The 23,662-nt window shown below is 42.1% G+C and overlaps 1 protein-coding gene across 3 annotated transcripts in view; it reads right to left on the bottom strand.

The window, feature by feature from the left end:
* ADAL (adenosine deaminase like) overlaps positions 1–23,662 on the bottom strand; it is a 594,669-nt gene that overhangs the window by 452,391 nt on the left and 118,616 nt on the right. For all 3 annotated transcript variants that reach the window (XM_044078655.1, XM_044078653.1, XM_044078654.1), the window contains exon 3: positions 19,315–19,375. In XM_044078655.1, coding sequence (XP_043934590.1) covers positions 19,315–19,375 — 61 coding nt within the window. The remainder of the gene's footprint in view (positions 1–19,314; positions 19,376–23,662) is intronic.

The following is a 23,662-nucleotide window of genomic DNA, read 5'->3' as shown; positions in this document are numbered from 1 at the left end:
TGGAATCTGTATCTTTGGGAAAGTATATTTAAAACCCATTTGTCCTGGGTAATGAGTTCCCAATTTTTTGCCTGCAGGGCAATCCTTCCCCCTAAAGGAACAGTCAGTTGTGCAGGGCTTGGAAGGTTTAAAGTTAAGTCGAGACAGTTTACCATAGAGGGGAGTCTTACTACTCCCTGCTTTGGAAGTGGGAGCCCCCCACTACTTAGCCCTGTGAGTACCTTGGGACTGAAGCCTGGGTGTTCTGCTGGTTCTGGGTTTGGACTGAGAAGGCCTGGAAGAGGCAGGAAAGGACCAATTCTTAGAGGGTCCAATGCCTACTAAATCTGGGAGGCTGTACTTGCAGGAAATCTTTAACAGTTTGCATAGATTTAGCTTTTTCCTCCATCTTTTTAAGTACTTCTTCTGCTCTGCTGCCAAACAGGCAGTCTTGGTTTAAGGGAGCATCCAGCAATTTAGCTTTAACATGATCTGGCAAGGATAGCACCTTAAGCCAAGCATGCCTTTTAAAATACAGACCCAGTTATCGCAGCCCTGCAAGATGCCTCTAATGAATCAAAGCCACATTGCAAAGTATGTTTTCCAACTTGTTCAGCAGAATGCATTAAATCCTGTAAATCTTTATTTTCAGCACAGTCAGGAATCAACATCATTTTCTGTTTAAGCAATCCAATAATATGCTGCTGATACTTTAACATATGAAACTAGCAGTTTAAGGCCCTAATGGCCAAGGTTGCAGAAGTGTATACCTTCTTACCCTATCTATCCAGCGCCCTGGAATCTCTATCAGAGGGGGTAGGATTTTTGGCAGTAGTAGCCTTAATGCCCTTGGGTCCCTGTAAAATCGTCTCAGGATCCACAGTAGGATTTTTAAAGAGGAACTTGTGAGAGTCGGGAACCCTGTAATACTTATCAGGTTTTCTGGGAGCAGGCGGTAAAGAGTCAGGGGCCAGGCTAGATTCCGAGAAGGCATCATCAACAATGTCCAGTACAGGAGGGATAGCTAAAGGCCTGTGTTGAGGCAGGAGTAAGAAATCCCTAAGCCTCTTTTTGGAGTCAGAGTGATCCTGGCTTTCCTAGCGAAAATGCTCCCTAAGAGTATGCAAGGTTTCACCAAAAGAGAAATCCTCTGGAGGGGAGGCAGAGGGAATGGAGTCCTCTGCATCAGAATCCTCATAGGTAGATACGGGTAAATCCTGGTCATCAGAGGAAACAGAAATTTCAGAGTCCTGATCAGAAGAATCAGAAGGAAAATCAGTCCTAGGTCTCTTAGAGGGGGAAGGGTGGCTTCCCCTGATTAGAGTAATAAGGTCTTCAGCCATTCTATCATTTCTTTTTTTAGGCATAGGGGCCTGACCATGCGGTCTGGGAGTCGGTTTTCTAAGCATGGATTAAGTTTTAGGCCTTGAAGTAGAAGATGGTGCTAGTTTAATATGCAAATCAGTAGGCCTGAATACACCTTCAGAAGCCAGTGCCTGCACAGCGGCAACGGACCCATCTAAGGTAGAGACATCCGCAGGTTCTGCAGTCGAAGAAGCATTTTGCGGCACACTGGACTCCGAATGGGTCTCAGTAGAGGCCTGCGAATCTAAAGTAGCGGGTATCAGGGGCTGCAAAAGCACCTCACTGAGTACCGGCGAACTGGCGACTAGCTTAGGAGAACCGTTGTCGGCAGCTGTGGACTTGTGCGGTCTGTCTCTGTCTTTATCTTTGCGTTTTTTTGGAATGTCAGTAGTCGGGTGGTTTACTGAAGCCATTTCTGGATAACTGAACCGAGTACCAAAATACTTAGAAGCGTAAATAAACCGACGACGAATAGTTTGGGGTTTGAATAAGGCACAAAACCAACAGCGAGGTACGTCGTGGTCTGGGCCTAAGCAAGGAATGCAGTATGAATGAAAATCTTTATGAGGTATTTGCTTTCCACAAGAAATACAATTGTTAACTTTTACTGACATCGGATTAGAGCAAGAAAAAGGTTCCCCAACAGGGCTTAGTTGAAGACTTCGGTTCTGAAACTCGAAAACGAAAACTGCAGGAGTCGGCCGACTGGCACTTGCAAACTGCTTCTGCTTCAGGCACCGCACAGCAAGAAAGCCTGATGTAATGGCATCGGCTGCATGCTTTATATCCCTGACTACCTGACGTCATGGAAGATGAGACAGCAACTGACGCAGGACACACGACTTTGATAATCAGGCCGACTGAGGGCTACTGCAAGCAGATAACCCAAATGTGATGACTGCAACAGTGAAACACGAAGAAAGTACAGTTTTGTACCTACCATAAATGTAGATGTCCGAACTGGATAGCATCTGCAGTCATAACAAATGGGTTGTCCTGTCGTCAGGCAGCCCTTCGGTCGGCCGGATTCCAAAGTCTGGGTCCAGCTTCGGCTGATGTCGCACTTCACCCAACGTCATCTCTGCTGGTCTTCGGGTATAAAGGCATCAGCCGACGCCATTTTCCTCAGTGTTTCTTGCCCCAGATGCCAGTTGCCCTCTTGGAAGGCTAAATTTTGGATAAATGCCAATGTTTCCAAAAAAAGTAGAAGGCAAACACAAAAAATAAGCATGTATGTACATATATACAAACAAATACACCATAAGAGACTCCCCCCCAGCTAGCTATTAGGAGGGTAAACACCCTAGGAGTACCACAGAGGGGAAGGAGGGTGGGTAATCCTGACTGCAGATGCTATCCAGTTCGGACATCTACATTTATGGTAGGTACAACACTGTACTATGTCCTTCATGGATGCATCTGCAGTCATAACAAATGGGTAGAATACCATAGCCAAACTAGGGGTGGAGGATGAAAAATTATGGTGTAGTTAGGATCCCTTGCAGTACAGCAGTGGCAAACCCTGCTCGGGATCTAGAGTATAGAGGTAAATTATAATGCTTGGCAAATGTATGCACGGAGGTCCAAGTAGCCGCCTCAATAATGTCCTTGGTTGCCACTCCTCGTAAGAAAGCTGTGGTAGTGGCTGTAGCCATTGTAGAATGAGGTCTTATGTTCTGTGGAATTGGTTTTCCATGGTAGGAGTAACAGAATCTTATGCAATTTCCTATCCATTTGGAGATTGTCTGTTTGGAAATTGCTTTTCCTTCCCTTCCTGTTGCATAGGCTACTAAAAGCTGGTCAGTTTTTCTGTTACTTTTGGTTCTGTCCAGGTAGTAGCGTAACTGCCTATGTACATCCAAGGTATGCAGCAGTCTTTCCCCCCTGTTCTGTGGGTTGGGAAAGAAGGTAGGTAGGTGGATTGCCTGGTTTAAAGACACTCTGGATACCACCTTAGGCATGAATGTAGGATTAGTTCTCATGGACACCCTATCTTGATGGAAGATTAGGAAGGGTTGCACTGCCATTAAGGCCTGTAGTTCCGAAACCCTCCTTGCTGAAGTAATTGCCAGTAGGAAAGCAGTTTTCCATGATAGGTGTTGCAGATCTGCTGTTGCTGCTGGTTCAAACGGAGGAAGTGTCAACTTTTCTAGCACAAAGTTCAAGTCCCATGCTGGTAATGGTGGTTTCCTAGGAGGTTTTACATTCTTGATCCCTCTGAGGAACTGTCTGAGTAGAGGATGCGAAAAGACAGGTGGATCGAAGCTGTATTCTGCTGAAATAGCTGATGCATGTATCTTGATGGAGGAATAGGACAGGCCTGTATGTAGAAGCTCTGCCAAGTACTCCAGGATGTTAGCAATATCTATGTTCGACACATCTTTTCCTCTTTCAGTACTCCAAATGACAAACCTTTTCCATTTTCCTGCATAGTTCCTTCTTGTTGAAGGTCTGCGGGCTTCAAGGATAATATCTTTAACCCTTTGGGATAGGTCTGGGTTAGTTGCTGCTATGTGATGTTCCAGGCAGTCAGTTGCAAGGTTTTTAGGTTTGGATGCATGATGTTGTAGTTGTTCTGAGTTAACATCAAAGGCATCAGGGGTATTGACGACATTATTCCCCGAGACATGCTCCTCAGCAATGGGTACCAGTGTTGTCTTGGCCAATTCGGAGCTATCAGGATTATCCTTGGACGTTCCTCTTTGATTTTCAGTAGTACCTTGTGCATCAAGGGAAGAGGTGGAAATGCATATGCTGTCAGGCCTTTCCAGCTGACGGACAGAGAGTCCACCTTCCATGCAAGTGGGTGGAATGTCCTTGTGCAGAATTTTTTGAGCTGGTGATTGAGTGGGGATGCGAATAGGTCTATTTGTGGCATTCCCCATTTCTTTGTGATGGCCTTGAAGATGTCCGGGTGTAGCATCCATTCGTGAGCATCCGAGGTGGTTCTGCTTAACATGTCTGCTAGGGTGTTCTCTTTTCCCAGCACAAATATTGCCTGTAACTGGATGTTGTAGCTCAGAGCCAGATTCCAAAGGTCCAGAGTCATTCTGCATAGGGGGTATGAATGAGTGCCTCCCTGTTTGTTGATGTACCACATGACTGTGGTGTTGTCTGTCCTTATCATTAAATGGCCTTCTTTTAGGAATGGTCTGAATTTTTGGATTGCTAGTTTTACTGCCAGCATTTCTTTTTGGTTTATGTGCAGGTGCAGCTGGTCTTGAGTCCACAATCCTTGTATGCATTTGTCCAGCATGTGCGCCCCCCATCCTAGGTCTGAGGCGTCCGTTGTGATGGTTTGGCTTGCTTGAAAGTTGTGGAAGGGTAAGCCTGGGTTTGACTGACATGCTTGAGCCCACCATAGGAACTCCTGTTTTAGGCATGGGATTAGTGGGATTTCGGTTTCTAAGCTGTGCCTGTGTTGAGACCATAAATTCTTTAGGTACCACTGTAGCTTTCTCATATGCAGTCTGGTATGTGGGACCAAGATTATGCATGATGCCATGAAGCCCAAGGCCTGCAGAACTTTTCTTGCTGTTAGTTTGTTCTGCTTTGTTAATGCCAGGAAATAAAGAGGGAGTTCTTTTTGTTTTTTCTGCAGTTAGGAATGCCATTTGTTTTAATGTGTCCAATTCCGCACCCAAGAATGTTCTTGTTTGGGATGGTATCAGCCTTGACTTTTGTAAATTGACTGTGTATCCCAGGGCTTGTAGCAAGCAAATGACCCTTTGTAAATCTGTTGTCAGCTTGCTTTTGTTGTCCGCTTGTAACAGGCAGTCGTCCAGGTATGGATAAATTTGGATTCCCTGTAGTCTGCAGTGAGCGACTACTGATGCCAGGCATTTTGTGAATACTCTGGGCGCAGTAGATAAGCCAAAGGGCAATGCTGAGAATTGATAATGCTCTGATCCTGCAAGAAATCTGAGGTATCTTCTGCAATTTGGTCGAATGGGGACATGCAAGTATGCCTCCTTGAGATCTAGAGTTACCAGCCAACACTCCTTGCCCAGCATGGGAAGAAGTTGCTGTAGGGTCAGCATTTTGAATTTTGGGACAATGATGTATGTGTTTAAGACGGACAGGTCGAGAATAGGTCTCCAACTTTTCTCTTTTCTTGGTACTAGGAAGAGTCTGGAGTAGAATCCTTTGCCCTGTTCTGTTATTGGTACTCTTTCCACAGCTCTCATCTTTGCTAATTTCGCTATCTGCTGTAGAGCTTCTGTTTTTTGATTTGGAGGTAGGTTTGGCATTCCTCTTTTTACTGGTAAGGTGTGGAAATGGAACCGGTAGCCTTGGTCTATGGTTTGCAAAATCCACTTGTCTTTTGTGATATAGTGCCAATTTTTCGAAAATAAGGCTAACTTTCCGCCTAAAGGTGCTGCTATTTGCTCCCTGGTAGGCGGTGTCAGAGCCAAGTCACTGTGATTGTCCTGTTGCAGTGGCAGTGGTTGTGTCTGTGCCTCGGTTATTGCCTTGCCACTGTCGTCCTCTGTAGGCACCTCCTCTGGATTGATTTCTGCCTCTGGAGCGTCTATTCCTGCCTCTTTGGGATCTTGTGGAGTCTGGAAAGGACCAATTTTTGGCAGGCCAGTTCCTGCTGAACCTTGGGGGCTGAACCTGTAAGAAATCTTTAACTGTTTGTACAGATTTTGCCTTCTCTTCCATTTTCTTCATTACTTGCTGAGCAGGTGTACCAAATAGACTGGCCTTATCCATAGGAGCATCTAACAGCTTTGCTTTAACATGATCCGGTAAGACCTGTTCTTTCAACCGTGCATGTCTTCTTATCACTGTGCCAGTCATGGCTGATCTAAATGAAGCCTCCAGTGCATCATAGCCACATTTTAAAGAATGGTTACTAACCTGTTGGATGTTATTCACCATTTCTAAAACATATTTCTTATCTAAGGAGTCATCAGAGGACAGTTTTTTAGTTAACTGATCAAGCATAAACTCTTGGTATTGGATCATATGAAACTGACAGTTTAAAGCTCTAGCTGAGAGAGTAGCAGAGGTGTAAACTTTTTTCCCCCATCTCTCTAAGGACCTGGATTCCCTTTCAGAAGGAATAGGGTTTTTTGCTGAGGTCGAGGCTACTGCCTTAGGCCCCTGGGATATAGTTTCAGGATCTGCAAGTGGAGCCTTGTATAGGTGGTGATGAGTGTCTGGTACCCTGTAAAATCTATCTGGTTTGGCAGGGGCTGGAGGTAAAGAATCAGGAGCAGTGCAAACATCATTAAATGCATCATCCACAACAGGCAGTACAGGAGGTATAGCTAAGGGCCTATGTTGTGGTAAGTGCAGAAAGGTCCTAAGCCTTTTTCTTGAATCTGAGAAATCTTGTCCCTGCCATTGGAATTGTTCTCTCATGGCATGTAAGGTTTCCCCAAAGGAAAATTCCTCTGGTGGAGAGGCAGCTGGAATGGATTCGTCAGCATCGGAATCTTCATAAGTAGAAAAAGGAGCCTCTGGCTGGTCTGTAATGTCTGAGTCATCCGCAGAATCATCAGAGGACACTGGCTCGGGGCGGCTCTGCTCTAGGTCTCTTTTCTGCGCGCTAAGAGGCTCTGTCTGGGTGAGATTGGGATCCCCTAATTAAGGATATTAAATCCTCTGCCAGAGTAAGCATTTGTGAACTTGAAGTGGGCCTGTGTGAGGGGGGCTTAACAGGCACTGATTTGACAGATTTGGCTGCTTTAGCCCTGGCAAAGGCCTTAATAGACAAGGCTGCAGGAGGCCTAGCAGCACCACGTGCTGGGGTAGAGACATCCAAAGGGATGGTGTCTGATAAATCACTAGGAACCACAATTGTAGGCAAAATTTCTGAGGCCGATTCAACTAAGGTAGCAGGAGCCTCAGTAGTAGTCATGGATTCGGCTGAAGATTGACCGGTTTTCTCAGTTTCAGCCGAAACCGAGACACTCGCGGCTTGCTTAACCGTGGTTTCGGCCGAAACCGCGGACCGCGAGTGTCGGTCTTTTTCTTTGCGTTTTTTAACAATTTGGGTAGTCGGAGGATCCGACGGCATAATGTACGCAAAATCTGAGCCGAAAAACTGTTCAGCAAACTCCGACCGACGCCTAAGCGTTCGTCGGTTGAAGGAAGCACAGGCCGAACAGGCTGCTACGTCGTGGTCTGGGCCTAAGCAAGGCAGGCAGTAAGAGTGGAAATCTTTATGAGGTATTTGTTTCCCACAAGTTAAACAGTTATTGACTTTTTCTGACATCGGCTGAGGCAAGAAAGAGTCCCCAACGGGGTACTTAGCTTTTAGAAGTCTTCGAAGTAGTATTCGGTAGTAGTAATCTCTGGATCTGACCGACCGGCACTTGCGAACAGCTTCTGCTTCGGGCGCCACGCGGCAAGAAAGACTGAGGAAAATGGCGTTGGCTGATGCCTTTATACCCGAAGACCAGCAGAGATGACGTTGGGTGAAGTGCGACATCAGCCGAAGCCGGACCCAGACTTTGGAATCCGGCCGACTGAAGGGCTGCCTGACGACAGGACAACCCATTTGTTATGACTGCAGATGCATCCATGAAGGACATCATCAGTTATGTAAAATCTTGCCATAACCACAGATATCCTATTCAGTGTTGCAGAATTCTTTACATATGGGTTGTATTCTGTCTACCGACCCGACATCTGGCCTGTATGCAAAAGCTTAAAGCCAACTGCCTGTACGTGGGACATCACACGCAGGCACAGACGTAAGTCATAAAAGTGATGTCTGCACATACCACCTTCAGAAAAGAAAGCCCCATGAGGAAAAACCAAGGGGAGCCTAGAACAATCATCCTAGGAAAGTGCAGGTTGTGAGGGGTAAGGCAGGAGGGAAAGAATACTGCAACATAGAAGAGAAGAACACTTATGGTTATGGTACGATTTTAAACAACTATTCTATGTCCTTCTATCCAATGTTGCAGTATTTTTCTTACATATGGGAAAGTGCAAGAGCTAAAAGGGAACACAGGGAGGTGGACAGAGAAGGGAAACTAAGAGGAAGCATTTTCCAAGAATCCAAGTGCCCTAGCAAATCTTGCTCTGGATCTAGAAATAGTGTCCAATTTGTAATGTTTTGTAAAGGTGTGAACAGAAGACCAGGTGGCTGCTTCCAAGATGGAATGGACATTTAGACCCTTGAAGAAGACCACTGAGGATGCAACTGACTTAGTGGAGTGTGCCTTGACAGATGCTGACAAGGACTTTTCATGGAGTGCATAAGAAAACAAAATAGCCTTAGAAATCCATGAAGATATAGTTTGTTTGGACACAGGCAAGCCCAGAGCCCTGGGATGGTATGACACAAAGAGTTGGTCAGACTTCCTGATAGACTTTGTCTTGTCAAGGTAAAATCTGAGTTGTCTCTGCACATCTAATGTGTGCAACATCCTCTCACTAGAGGAATGAGGAGAAGGGAAGAAAGTAGACAATTGAATGGATTGATTAAGTGACAACTCATTCACAACGTTTGGCATGAAAGTAGTGCATCTGCCACCAAGTTCTGAGCTGAGGGAAGGTACACAGTATGCAGAGTTACCTTGTATAAGGCAGCCAGTTCCCAAGCTTTGATGGCCAAATGACGGAAGAGATAGGGTTTTGTGCCCCCCTGCTTGTTTATGTACCAAAGGTCCATGGTATTGTCTGGGAGAATCTTCAGGGGTCCTGGCAAGAATAGAGGGTGAAAGGTTTCTAAGGCTAACAGTAAGGCCCTCATTTCCCCAATGTTGATATGTTCCTTCCTTTGAGAAGGGAACCAAAGGCCCTGAACCTTTCTGGAAGTAAATGTTGCTCCCCACCCCAGGTCTGAGGCATCTGTGTAGATTTGCTGAGCTGGTTGAGGAACCTGAAGAGGTTAAGCCAGGGTTCTGATTGAGTTGCTGCATCCACCAGCCTAACTCTGCTTTCAGGCAGGGAAGAAGGGGGATCGTGACATCTAATGGATGAGCATGCTGGGACCAAATTGTCTTCAAAAACCACTGGTACTTTCTCATGTTCCACTTTGCAAAGATAAGAAGAGTAGAGGCTATGAACCCCAGCAATCTCAGAAACTCCCTGGCTGTGATAGAAGGGAGAGGCAGAAGAGCTTCCGTGAATGCCCTGAGACAGGATGCCTTCTCCAGAGGAAGAAAAACCCTAATCAAATCTGTGGAAAACCTGCAACCCAGGAATATAAGATCCTGACTTGGTGTGAGACAGGATTTTTTGAGATTTATTGTGAAACCCAGTGTCTGCAGAAAAGGGACAGCTAGGTTCAGATGTTGGCTTAACAGGCCTGGGCTGCTGGCCAGAAACAGCAGGTCATCTAAATATGGGTAGACTTGAAGTCCTTTCAGTCTTAAGTATGCAATGGCTGGGGCTAGGTATTTTGTGAAGACCCTTGGAGCAGCAGACAGACCAAAGGGCAAGGACTTTTCTGTGAGGAGGGGCAAAAGACTCACCCTGTCATTCAGCTATGCATTGGTGTGTTGGTAAACAGGTAAGTTAGTTCAGCAGAGGTTAGAGATAGGTGTGAACATATGGGTTTATATCCTTGCTATCACCTCATTATCCTCCGACATCACATGTAGGGTGGAGAAATAGAAAAAGTAGTGTATTACACCTTACAGTGCAATGGAACCAGGGCTTGCACGCTGTTTCTTGTCACTTCTTCTACTTTTGGCTTTTCCCGGTTAGGAGTCGCCACAGCGGATCACCTGTCCGCTCATGACTGGCTATGGAGTTTTATGGTGTCGAGCTGCCAGCCCGGCAACCAACCTTGTACGGAAGGCACACATACACATGCCTAGAGCCAATTTAGAGTGTCCAATCCATCTACAGCATGTCTTTGGGATGTGGGAGGAAACTCTGACTCTTGCCACTAGTGAGAACAAAATGGTTCTTTCACAGTTTGTTGAAAAAGTATTAATTTAAGAGAAACTAAGTGAAGTGAGTTTCACTGTGACATCCATGCCCAACATTCCTGTGCATTCTGTGTTGTATTACTTTTAAAGAGTTCAATAAAAGCAATCAGATTTTTATAAGGTGTGGTAGTACCCTGCTTTACATTTTGCTGCATCAGGGTACATACCAGAACCCTGTAGGATTCATAAACAGACTTGTGCATAGTGGGGTAAGGACATATGCAATTATATACATGGGGGAATCCAAGTAGATATGCATATGGTATTACACAGTATGGCCCTCAATTCACAAATGTGTGCATCACAGACTATACTGTGGAGCAAGGGTAGGAATTTACAAGTATCCAATGACAATGCAATGCTGATGTGGAGCTCTGCTCCACATAATTCAGTACTACATCACCATCAGTAGCAATGACAGCATACATAAAGTTATTTTCTAAAGAGGTGCAATAGAATAATCTGGTGAATAGTACCATGTACACAAACGCACCACCTCAACCACAACTTTTATGTCACCCCCCCACCACAAACAAACACACATACACATACACTGGCACAGCTGAGTTCCCTTCAAGAGAGGGGTTGGTCAGCTTGATCCCTTCATTAGCATGTATGTAGAAGACAACACAGTATTAGCATTCAGACTACTGGACATTCCAACAACAGAATAAACACTGTTGTGCACATGCCATACTTGCAGGTTGAGCCTAAACAAACATAAAATTACAAGTTGGCACAGCTGAGCATGCTTCATGCATGTACAGTGTGTAGTGGTACACAATTCATGAATGAACTGCAACAGCTCGTTACTAGCTTGATCCGTGATTATGGAATACATTAATGACAACCTCATACAAAAAATATTATAAATAAACATGTTATGTAGCTGAGTACTATGTTTACGATTATGCTGGTACATCTACATTTGATGTGCTGAAGACTGTATACAACCTAGTACATTATTCATCAAGCTGCATTCATGAGAAATAATGTCCCAAGTTAATTCTTGCCATTAATAACAAGCCATAAGTATACAAGTTAAAGGTTCCCCAACATTATTATTAAGCTCCCCAACAGAAATGACCATCACAAGCATGTTCACAAAACAACACCAGTTCCAAAAGTAAACTGATATTCAAAACAGCAAAAAAGGTTACTAATATGTATGTAACAGCCAGTGTTCCTGATTGCTACTGGTTCTCAACCCCCCCCCAAATAAAAAAAAAACTGCATGCTTTCAGTAAACATTTACCTTTAGACTTAAGAATAAAATACACTGGCTAATCTTAAATAAATGAACTAAATACATTGTGCACTGTTACACTTAATGCATTAAAAGCACTACAACTGCTGGGGAGGCAATTACTTGTATAATTCTTCACAGTTTCAAATTTAATTTCTTTCTCTACTACTTAATTTCACTGGACTGCTGGACAAAATCCTTTTAAAGGTTAATCACATTATACTTCACAGATTTTCAATCAAATCACTGTTCAGACCTTTCATGATTACTTGTTTGCAACTGCAGGATGCTTATCTCCTGCCAAAAGCAGGTGTTAATGGAAAAAAAAAAAACAAGTTACTTTGCTTGCAACTGCAAGATGCTTACCTTCTGCCAAAAGCAGGTGCTAACAGAAGCAAAAAACAGCTATTTACTTTGTAAAAGCAAATACTACCGGTTTTTGTTTTCTTCATTTTCTCTTTTCTGTATTTTTACTTAAAAAAACATTGTCTATAACTTAAAGTAGAAACATTAGTTTAGACATACACCACTATAAAATTGGGATTTTTTAAATGTGACATACGATCAATACACACCTACAATCTCTTCACTAGTAGCCAAGGAATCACAACATTTAATGTAACTTCCTTCCTTCCAGCCTTTATCTTGTTACAGTGTAAAGCTTGGATACATTGCAACTATGAAAGCATACTGTCTCACTTTAAAAATAACAAGTACACAGCAGTCACTGATAAACCTCCCCGCCTTACATTTAAAACAGCTCCGGCTGCATACAATACAGAACTACAAAATAAAATGCAATTTATTTCATGAAACATTTCCATTGATAGCAAAAAAAGGTTTAAGTCACTTCTTCATTCAATTTAGTGCCCTTCTAAACATTATTGATATAAAAAGGGGGTTGCTTTAGAGTTAACTTTCAGTCTCATGCTTCTTGCATAACTACAGTTCCCACATTTAAAGTACATCTAGAGGGATTGATGCTTTTACATGTTTTCACTTATTCATTGATTTCACTTTGCTACTGGTCTTCTTCCTGATCATCTCAAACTCACAACACTGATATTTGATTTGAGCTCAAGGTACACCTGATTCTTCTAGTTAGCTCTCTGTCTTCTTTCCTGTCTCTCAAGCATCTTCTTTTGCAAAAAATGGAAACAAGTTTCACTAGCAAAATCTCTCAATGGGATTTCTTATTGTCAACAGACTAAAAATCAGGATCCTCTTTAGCTTAATAGCTCACGCTTTGTTGGTTATTCTTTTTCCTCTATGGCCTGTTCTGCATCCAAAAATGTATTTGATCCTCCAGGAAAACTATAAGAGAAGACAGTTGGATAATGCAGCCCAAATCTCAAACTTGCCACTCAACAACACTGATTGCCAGGAAATACTTCTCTTCTGCCTTCTATAGTGAATAATCTTACTTCAAACAGTCTGCTGCTCCTAACTTTTTAATACTTTTCCTTGTGACACAGATTTGTCAAGAGCGACTCTTTCTACTGGCATGACTGCATTTTTACTAACAAAGATCTTGGCCACTTTCTGATGGCCAGATTAGGAGCATTCACATAAAGTGCCCTATAAATTAACAACTCCTACTGAAGAACATCAGTTCAATTACTTATTTGTACTTTCATAAAATTAATGAAGCTTATTCCTTCCCAGTTTATCTGGTTTAGCAAAATTCTTTCCCTCTGTGAGCCCTGTCTTCTAACTACTATTTTTTGAAACAGTTCTTAAATATAACATATTAAAACAAACATACATGCTCACCCCCTTCTAAAGACACCCAATGCAACAGCCAGACATTAGAGTGTTAAGTTCTTAATGCCACTGCTTTAATAATATTCTCATCAACTTACTTCTAGGGGCCTAACAAGGTGGGAGGAAGTACAGCATATACTGACTCTGCTGCACATGTACAGGCTCCTAAATGTGTGTGTAAGCATTCCCAAAATAGTTGTACCTTTTGGAATGTTCAAACAAAGCTGAATTAGTATGGAACCTCACTCCAGAATGGAGTGTATTGGTACATGTACAAAGTAAGTAAAATATCACAGTAACAGTCAGTTCCATGGCATACAGGGGTAAAGCTGTGATTATGCATTCTAAGCTTGACTATTGGCTTCTGTAAGAACTGGCCATGGAGGACGGGCAAGCTAACAATAGCTGTTCACTCTTATCCTGAGTGCAGGGAGGCAATTTCAACCCAGAGAAGCTCAAAGCCAGTAAAGCACAAACTATGAATTCACACTATGTAACCAACAGGAAACTAGCACATGGAAGCATGCTTCACCATAGGAAGTACAAACTGCAGACTTGCAGGAGCTGCTGATGGGAATGGCAGTGTTCCCAGGGGTAGAGGGTAGGCAATACCCCCATGGCATGCTCACTCCTTACCACCAGACCCTCACTAGGAAATGGAGGGCAAATGATGGGTTTCTGGACAGGAATGAACATGCCATAGGACTGTTGCCTAGTACATAAATATCCAGCTCCCATTCTTCTAGACAAATTGGACCAAATGTGTGAATGTAGATGAACTACTGCATAAGGCCCTGGGGGCACCAAAAAAAAAAAGACAAATAATAATGCTCACCTCCATTTCTGAGAGCAAGTTAGAAATGCCAATCAAAGCACAGGGGGGAATCTATAAAATGAAAGACAGCCATGCAGGGTCTGATGATATTTTTGATTTGGCTTGGTAATGTGAAAGACTTTGACAGTCTCTTGATTACCTTGGAAATTAAATTCAGACATGCTTTGTTATTCTTCATGACAAAACTCAGAATTCTTAGGTTGTCTACCAGTTATGCAGGATGAATGCAGGTGTTATGTAACTAAACAGATCAAAGTATTTTTGGCTTACTATCAAAACCATAAGACATGTAACTACTAATGCTGCAGCTTTGGAAAAAAAACTGCAATTGCAAATGAAATACAGGGACTCAAACTCTACCATAATACAATTATAGTAGAAACTTCCCCTATACCATTTATATGCGAGTCTGTGCTCCCACACCTCTGCAACTTACATATTCTAAACTCTAGTATTCCCGTACCACTATACCTCAGAGTAGGGGAAATACTCCAAGGTTCTGTAACACACATATATAATTCACTGTGTTTACATTTGTAAGTAACATATACATAAATTCCAAGTATTTACACTTGAGTGTGTTGCTCCTTCTAGGACTGCAATTATGGTTCTTGGAATCTGAAAAGAAAATGGAACTTAATGTGCTTACTACAATGCTGGATTTTCACTTATCACTTACCATAATCCTGCCATTATAACTGTCTTATCTGTACTCAGTTTCATTCTATGCACCTTCAGTTTTGCATTCCACTCCCCTATCCCTTGCTGAAGTTCTTGATCAGAGTCTGCATAGAGTAACTTTATTGTTTTGTCCCCACTGACCTGCTTGCTAATATACGTCATCACCAGTATGAACAGCAGTGGGGCTCAGAGCTGAATCCTGATGCACACCCACTCTCACTGGGAACCCCTCTGTAAGGCTGAAAACTGTTCCTTCTTGAGTCATTGGGTCCTTGTACACAGTTTGCACTAATTCTATCAATGTTTCTAGGACTTTGAACCACCACAGTACTGCCTATGCTTGCTAATATACGTCATCACCAGTATGAACAGCAGTGGGGCTCAGAGCTGAATCCTGATGCACACCCACTCTCACTGGGAACCTCTCTGTGAGGCTGAAAACTGTTCCTTCTTGAGTCATTGGGTCCTTGTACACAGTTTGCACTAATTCTATCAATGTTTCTAGGACTTTGAACCACCACAGTACTGCCTAAATCAGCTTTCTTGGGACACTGTTATATGTTTCCTCCAAGTCTAGGAATGCCCAGTTGGACTCTTTCCTCATCTCTAACTTATTCTCAACTATCTGTCTCACTGTAAACATCAGGTCAGTTGTGCTGCATCCTGATCTGAATCCAAACTGCTCATCTCTTGTCTTACTTTCTACTGCTCTGCTTATTCATTTATCAATCACCCTCTCCAGAACTTTCATGCAATGTGACGGGAGTTTGATACCTCAGTACTGCCCACAGTTGTGAATGTCCATTTTTTTTATTGAACACTGGCATTAGTATGCTTACTCACCAGCCATTTGGGATACACCTTTCTCTCCACGCTGTTATGGATACCTTCAGGAGCCATTTCTCTTGTCACACCCAGCATCTTTATCGTACCTGCCATGACCTTACAAGAGCCTGCTGCTTTCTCTGACTTAATTTTCCTTAGTGCTGTTCTTACTTCTTCTATGATGAGCTCCTCCTCTTCTCTCCTTGTAGGCTGTGGCTGGGGTGATACCAAAGCACTGGGAACCAAAAATGTATTGGCCAAAATGGGCTTGAGGATGACTGTAGTCTTGCACAGGGATGCATAATGCACAATCTTTGTCATCAGTGATAATGGAAGAAAAGTATAATAAATGAGTCCAGGAGACCACTGACAGACCAACGCATCCATCAATTTCTGTCCTTGTGGAGGAATCAGGGCAAAATAGCTGAAGTACTTGTTGCTGTTCGGGGATACAAACAGGCCACAGCAAGGCTAACCCCAGCAACAAAAAGTACTTTGTGCTATTAATGGGTTGAGAGACCACTTCTGAGGCAGCAAAACACACCAGTTGAGCACATCACTCAGACAGCTGGTTCATCCTGGGATGTGCATTACCACCAAATAGTGCTATGAAGACACTGCCCACTGACACGCCGTCATGGCATCTCAGCTCAGGGAGGAGTAGCCTGCTCCTTCATGCTTGGTGATATACCATACCTCGGACATAATATTTGTATATAGAGTGATCACATCCTGGGAAGGAACACTGAAGAGCCTGCAACGTGAAGAGGAGGACTGCCCTCATCTCCAAGACATTGATATGAAGGTCGGCCTCTTAGTGGATTCACACCCCTTGAACTCTTCTCACCTCAAAATGCCCTCTTTATCCTAGAAAGGAGGTGGCCATTGTGACCACAGCCATCAGAATGGGAAGAATGAATGGTTTCCCTGCCATAAGGCTGGGAGACAAATGGAGGACAGGTGAATGGGTTTCTTTATTGCATGTACTGAATGGGACCATTGCATGCTCATGGTCCATGGTATCATCCTCACACAAACCTTGCAGGGAATAACAGTTGGATTGAGGTTGCCTTTAATCCCAGAACTATCAGAATTAGAAATGCAAGTAGAATAGATTTGAAGAAATGTTTAGAGAGTGTAGCTCCATGTGTGAAAAGTCTCTCCTCTGGAAGTTGATAATCCTTAATCATGTGTCCAGATGGCATCCTATAAATATTAGAATTATAGATGGTTCAACGTGTGATTTTTCTAATCAAATGGTAGTGCTTGAAAATGGTAGAGACTATTTCCCACCTGGAAGCAGAGATACTTTCTAGAGCTTTATATGTGGAAACATGGATCCTGAGGGTCAAGAGGGCACATCCAGTGCCCAATAGTTTGCAGAATTGCCATCTGAAACTGTGTCTTTTTTTACATAGTTATTTAGGCTGCTTACATCTAGGATGGGCCTGAGATCCACTAACCTTTTGGGAGCCAAAAATAATCTGGAATGGACTCAAGACCCTCTGAAGTCAGAGAGGTCCTCTTGGATGACTCTTTTTTGAAGGAGATAAATAATCTCCTTCACTACTTCCTTTTTCTGGTAGTGAAGAAAGTTTTGGGCGTTCCATGAGTCTAGAAGGAGAAACTCATCCAAAGCTCCAGGAGACTGTGTGCCTGTTGGAGGGAAGACTCAAGGCTCCAAGATCTGTTCTGTCCTTGGAATGTATGATGAGGGCTAAAGGCTGCAGATGTATGAAGCTAAAGGAGGAAGCAGACGCTTGCCTGGTTTGAATGAAAATGTTGAAATGCGATGTGGAATCTGTCAGCTGCCTCAGTATCATCTCTATTCCAGATTACAAAGATGTTGACCACCCAGAGCAAGAAGTCACCAAGGCTAACAGTCCAGATGGCTCTGACATTGAGACTGGCACCAAAACCTTGAAGAGAGAATCCTGACACCAAAAAAATCGTCAAACACTTCAGCGCCAAAGATTAAAGCAATAACTCACAGTGAAGTGGCTGATGGTTAGGCATATTCAACACCAACGGAAGTGAGATCAAGTGTGACAGATGCTGAGAAATTGGCACCAAGGGATCCTATCCTGCCAGAGCTGAAGGAAAGTCAACTGCTCTGACATCCCTGGCACCAGGACCTATGCTGGAATGGCGCTACTTATGTTAAAGTCCAAGGGACAATCCAATTCCACAATGGAAAAAGCAGGGCATGAGATGACATCCACATCAACCTAAGCATAAGGGAAGAGGTGGAGGGATGATGAGTTTGAAGAAATGTTTCGAGTTTTCACTCAGAACAGTGACTAGCAGCAGTCCTCCTGGAAAACATTTTGGGACAACAACAGTCTCAGCATGATAAGGACGCAGCACCAGGGAAGTATGCAGCTTCAAAGTTGTGAAAACTAGGACCTCCTGCGTCATCTCAGACCTCAGGATTTTGGAAGAAGGAGAAGGAAATGGCTTCTTCAAGAATCAGTTTGCTTTTAAACTCTTGAATGGAACGAGGGCCAAAGGTTTTACAAATGTCATATGTGGTGTCCAACTGTTCCAGCTCCATGCATCTCACACAATTTGTGGACATCCTGGGGTGGAAATTTCACAGTGGGCACACCTACTGAAATCAGTTTTTTTATCCATGGCTACAAAAGTACAAAAACAGGAACAGGAATTATACAATAAACACAGGAAACAGCAATTATCACAGAACTCTGAAAACAGTCAGCAATTTTCATCTAGGTCCTAATCACCTAGCTATGAGTGAGGGAACAAGAAAGAAAGATTTTTTAACTACACCATTGAGAGAAAAATATAAATAAATGAAAAGAAACCGACAGGAAGAAAAACATATCCACAAATACCAAGTAAATAAAGATTACTTTGTTGAGCATTTGGACAGCATGTCTGATCACTTGGTTTCAAACAAGGAAAATAACTTTCTTGGGTGGCGTAAGCCAGGGAACCTTGTTGGCTAGGCTTACGTAGACCCTTGGACCAATAGCCTAGTACCTACCTATGAGCCTATGAAAAAGATGAACGGGTTCCAAAGGAAGACAGGTGCATCATGGGAACAGGGAAGGAGCCTGAGTGTTTTGGAGTAGCTGCAGTTGCCAGGTCAAATCCAGCTGACAGTGAAATCCCATCAGTCAAAGTGGACAGAGAGGATAATGTATCATCCTAGCATTTTCATTACTCTTGCTTAAAACACAGGATCATAAAGAACAATCTGAAAAACTGAGGACTAAACAAATAAACAATGCCACTTAAATGCACATTTAATGCTGTATCTTGAGCAGTTTTCCAATTTTCTAATCCCAGCATTCAGTATTGCTGTTAATTCACAGTTCCTTATGAACATAACAGATTTCAGAGATGTTAGCCAAAATATTTGGCATCTGCAATTAATGACCATTTCAACCGCAAACAACTGAAGTGAGATGCATGACATTGGTAATTAATTACTTTATAAAGAATACATTTTAGAAATTACAAAATAAAGTCATAAGCTACTTAGACAATGCTAAGCAGATACTTTGACCTGGCCAGACGATTACCTAAATCTTTGAGCTCTAAGCTATTCAAAACACTAATAAGTTACTCTAATTCCTATTTTAATGTTGTTTGTATTTATAATGTGTTGCTTTCGTTATACCCCAACACCAAAATCACAATATAAACAAGATAAAGGTGATTCAAAAGAGAAAAATAAATAAAATGTAAATTACCACCAGTATGTCTTCAGTTGTGCTAGTTATTTGATGAACTACTCGAAACATCTGAAAACATCTACAATAAAATAAAAAAAATGAACACAAATATGCAAGAGACATTAATACTCCAACAAAACTGTCATTATTGCAAATTAATTTATAATAAAAAATATGAATGATACTGGGGCATTTATATTAAAGACATTATTTGATCTGACGTACTAGTATCTGCTATGACGACACAAAGAACAATATAAAAAAGGACAGGATAATGACCACGAAGTGATGACCAGTACTGACAAAACTTCTGAAAATAAAGCAGCATTGTGTTCAGTCTGGTGCACTAGTGATTTGTTCTGTTTCAATGGAACCTGCAAAAAACTATGCCCACTGTTGTGGGCCGATACCAAGTATTAGTAAGTATTTATCTCTGCTGAATGCTGACTTGCAGTATGGGAAGGTAGAGAAAAGGGGAAAGAGAGACAGAGAGTAAATTATTAGCAGCATACAGTACACAAGACTATAGTAATTAACTGAGTTCTATTCATTTTTATGCATGTGGTCTGTATGATTTCTGAAGATCAGAGATCAAACCAACTGCTCCAGTTTTGTTTGTTTGTTGTCTTGGTCAGTTTGTAAGAATGCACATGTCTTCCACTTCAAAGACAAAAACAAATAAATATTAAAATAAAGTAATTTAAGTTTATATTAAATAGTGTTAAATACAAAGTACAAATCATACAGACATGAAAAGACAGGCTTGCCCGAGTGAAGTTCTGTATTTGCATCCAAAGTTAGCACAATGAAGACATCTCCTCCAACTACATAAAAAATGTATCCCACAACACAACTGCCACCATTTAATATGCAAGACAAGCTATGCTAGGTTGAGCAATGCAACATACAAATCAGTTGTGGCCTTAGCAATTGTGGGGCCCAATCTCGACCAGAGGGTGGGGGTCTACAGATGGCCCCCCACTCATCACTCCAACTTCTCCTTCATGTTCTGGTTTCCTGCACTTAAGGCTATTTCAGATAAGATATCAGGAATACATGCTATTACTTCATATTACAAATAAAATGTTTATTTATTAGCTTATATTTTGTTATAAGACATGTTACAATAGAAGAAATTATCGAATTCTTGGATTATCCCCAGACTTAAACGGCTCCTGCAGCTCCTCTCCAAGGGTCTGTTTAACTCACTCAGCCACACTGTCTGATGGGTCATCAATGCCCTGTATTTTCATGGTGGTTCATCAGGTGGGTGCACCCTGACTAATAAGTAAACATACCTCCAGACTTCTGCAGTGCTGCATGGGCCTTCTGAATCTGAGTAGGAGATGGCCGCACACTTCTCCCTTGTCTGTTTTCCACGTCTCAACACACGCACATGACTGCTGTGCCCTGGCCCTGCAATCAAGGAGCCTCAATCCTTATCACTAACACCAGGGAGGGCATCTCATATAAGAGGAAAGGATAACAAATACACACAGTAAAATACAATTTCCCTTAAGTGCACACAAAGATCACAGTGAAGTGATCAGTGTGATCGAGATCACAGTGAAGAGATGTCTTCATTACGCTAACTTTGGATGCAAATACAGCTCACATGGCTTAGTGGTTAAGTGCTGTGACTATAGTCTAGAGGGTCCTGGGTTCACGTCCTGCAAGGGCTGTTTATTTTGGGTTGGGAAGGTGGCCTAATGGTTAAGGTGTTTGCCTTACAAACACAAGGAGCAGGGTAGGAGTATCACAAGGGATAATTGGCTAGGCTTAAAATGGCTCGCAAGGGCAGTTAGCCTAGTACTAATCTATGAACCTATGAACAGTCAGTCTGGGTCTGGTTGCTCCCTTGCTCTCCAGGTTCCCAATAAGACTCCCCACTGGCACAGCTATAGGGTCCAGATCTCAGCCTAGCTGGCAAGCTAACCTCCAATACTCTGTCCCACCAGTGCTTCGTGTCCCTGTCCAGGTAGCTGACACACCACACACACTTTGAGATAAGGATTTATACAACTTCACAGACACTCCTGAGAAAGGCTGACAGATTCTCCAGCTGTGCCGCTTTACCCAGACTATATGATAGTAATTTCTGCCACCACCAGCTAATAGTTATCAGCTACCCAAAGGCTCTTAAAAGGGTGTCCAATTATTACTGTGCAATATTATTATCCAATTGGTAATGTGACTATTCAGTCTAAGGCTTATTAGAGTGGCTTATTACAATAATCTATAAATATGCAATATACTCTAGAGCTTACCTTGTCTCTACACAAACCAGCCACAGGTAAAGGTTTTAAAAATATTTAATAATAAATAATTAAAAACACAAGACACTACTACTACACCACAGAGATATTTAAGAGTTCAGAGATCACACATAAACTTAAAATAATACAGTAGGACAGGTCTGATGTCAAAGAAAAACACAATCTAACTTTCTAATCTTTAGCTATTCTTATGAGAAATCACAGTGCTATAATCCTACTTACATACATAAAGAGCATAAGCAGTGCTGGGGTTGATGGTCCAAGACAAAATGCTTTCAGTCTCTCTCTCAACAATAGTTTTTTAAAACTCACTAACAAACAGCTACGCTATGGCCCTCTCAAACTACATATTTTGACACTTCAGTTTTCCCAGTATTCACATTACATCATTTTGACACTTAGTCTGGAGTTCCCAGGCCACAAACTGCATTATTTGGCAATCTAACACCTGCTCAGGAAACTACAACAATAAAAGACATTTCACATGTATACTCTACAATTATTCCTTAAGTTAAGACAATAGAAAGAATGTGTTTAGCCAGATGCTTCGGCACCACTTTTTTAGATAACTGTAACTTCAAAGAACATTTGAAATGCTTGGCTTGGTTTTCCTTACAGCAGATGGCAAATTTGCAACAATCTTGAAGTTCACATTTTACAGTGTTTTCTTTCATTTAAGAACACAAGCCTGTATTTTACATTTATTTATACAAATGGTAGAATTATGTATTAAATTCTATTTGACTAGGCTGGCAGCCTTCGCCCATCTTTCCCTAGTCTTCACAACAAGTCTTAGTAAACTGAAGTTATGTGACATCATAGCATCTATTTTTTTTTTGTACGTTTGTTTATACTTACTAGTGTTTGTATAATGCAAAAAAACTGTCCATGTTTACTAAGACTGATTATTCCACAGCTATTTCTTCTGTTTATACTTATCAGAAAATAATCATAAACCCATGTCAGAAAAAAAAATCAAAAGAAAATATAAAATATAGCGCATATCAGTCTTCAAAATTAAGTCAAGTCTTATTATCTTCTGAGACAGTAAGTCAAGTGGTGCGCAAAAACAGGTGGTTAATTTGACCAGTTTTGGGTTGAAAATAATGTACAGCACTCAGCAGCAGCAACTGACTACTAGGGAAATATGAACAGCTAACACAATGAGCCATACAAGGGCTATGAAGCTCAGCTGAACACAATGAGCCATACAAGGCCTATGAAGCTCAGATGAACACAATAAGCCATATAAGGGCTATGAAGCTGCATTTACTATTAATACTGGACTAGCCATGGGTGCAGTGCATGATGAAAAATGTCATCTCCACTATCAAGGCTTGTAACTACTACTGGAGCAAGACTACCAGTACAAAAATCTTTGAACTTTGCTATAGTGTCTCTCAAGCTACTCTCTGGGACACATAAGGAATAACAATTCTGTCACAGCCTACTGCAGGGCCCTATAAGGCCAAATAGTTCTAACTGGCCTTAGGCTGCCTCTGATCCAAACAACTCATTACGAAGTGCTGTGTCTTACACAGAGTTTTATACAGAGTGCTAAGGTATATGCATTTCTTTTAGCCACCCCATGAATGACAGCACATTGAAGCTTTAAGTTACCAGATGTTTGAATGCTGCATTTTGTCTGTGCACCAGTAGTGCATTTTCCTTCTCACAAATAAATATCAGAGTGCATGGTTCTGTAAATGAAAAATGTATCTCAAACATCTATATCCATTAAAAACGGGACAAATATTTGCTATCACTTCACATAAACTGTCTTTTTTTTCTACTGATCACTAAAACATTTACCAGCCAAATGGTAAGAGCAAATACAACATTATAGCTTTGGATGTTCATATAGTTAATCATTTGATAACTAGTTAAGCGGACTGACCCTTTACAGTCACGACCCATACAGTAAAGGCAAGGACAAAGGCTATATGCAAAAAAGAATTTAAAGTATATATGCAAACAGAACGTCTTTAGCTGACTCAGATAAATAAAGTCCTAAGACTCAGGCAACCCAGGTTCAATTAGCAGCTCAGGGACCTGCTGGAGCCAGCACTTGCGGGGGTAAAGAACAGGCT

The sequence above is a fragment of the Protopterus annectens genome, chromosome 7.part1 (genome assembly GCF_019279795.1).
Source record: "Protopterus annectens isolate FY-2018-M chromosome 7.part1, PAN1.0, whole genome shotgun sequence".
Classification (NCBI taxonomy): domain Eukaryota; kingdom Metazoa; phylum Chordata; order Ceratodontiformes; family Protopteridae; genus Protopterus; species Protopterus annectens.
Note: the sequence above shows the minus strand (reverse complement) of the source record. Positions and strands in the feature narration are given on the sequence as shown.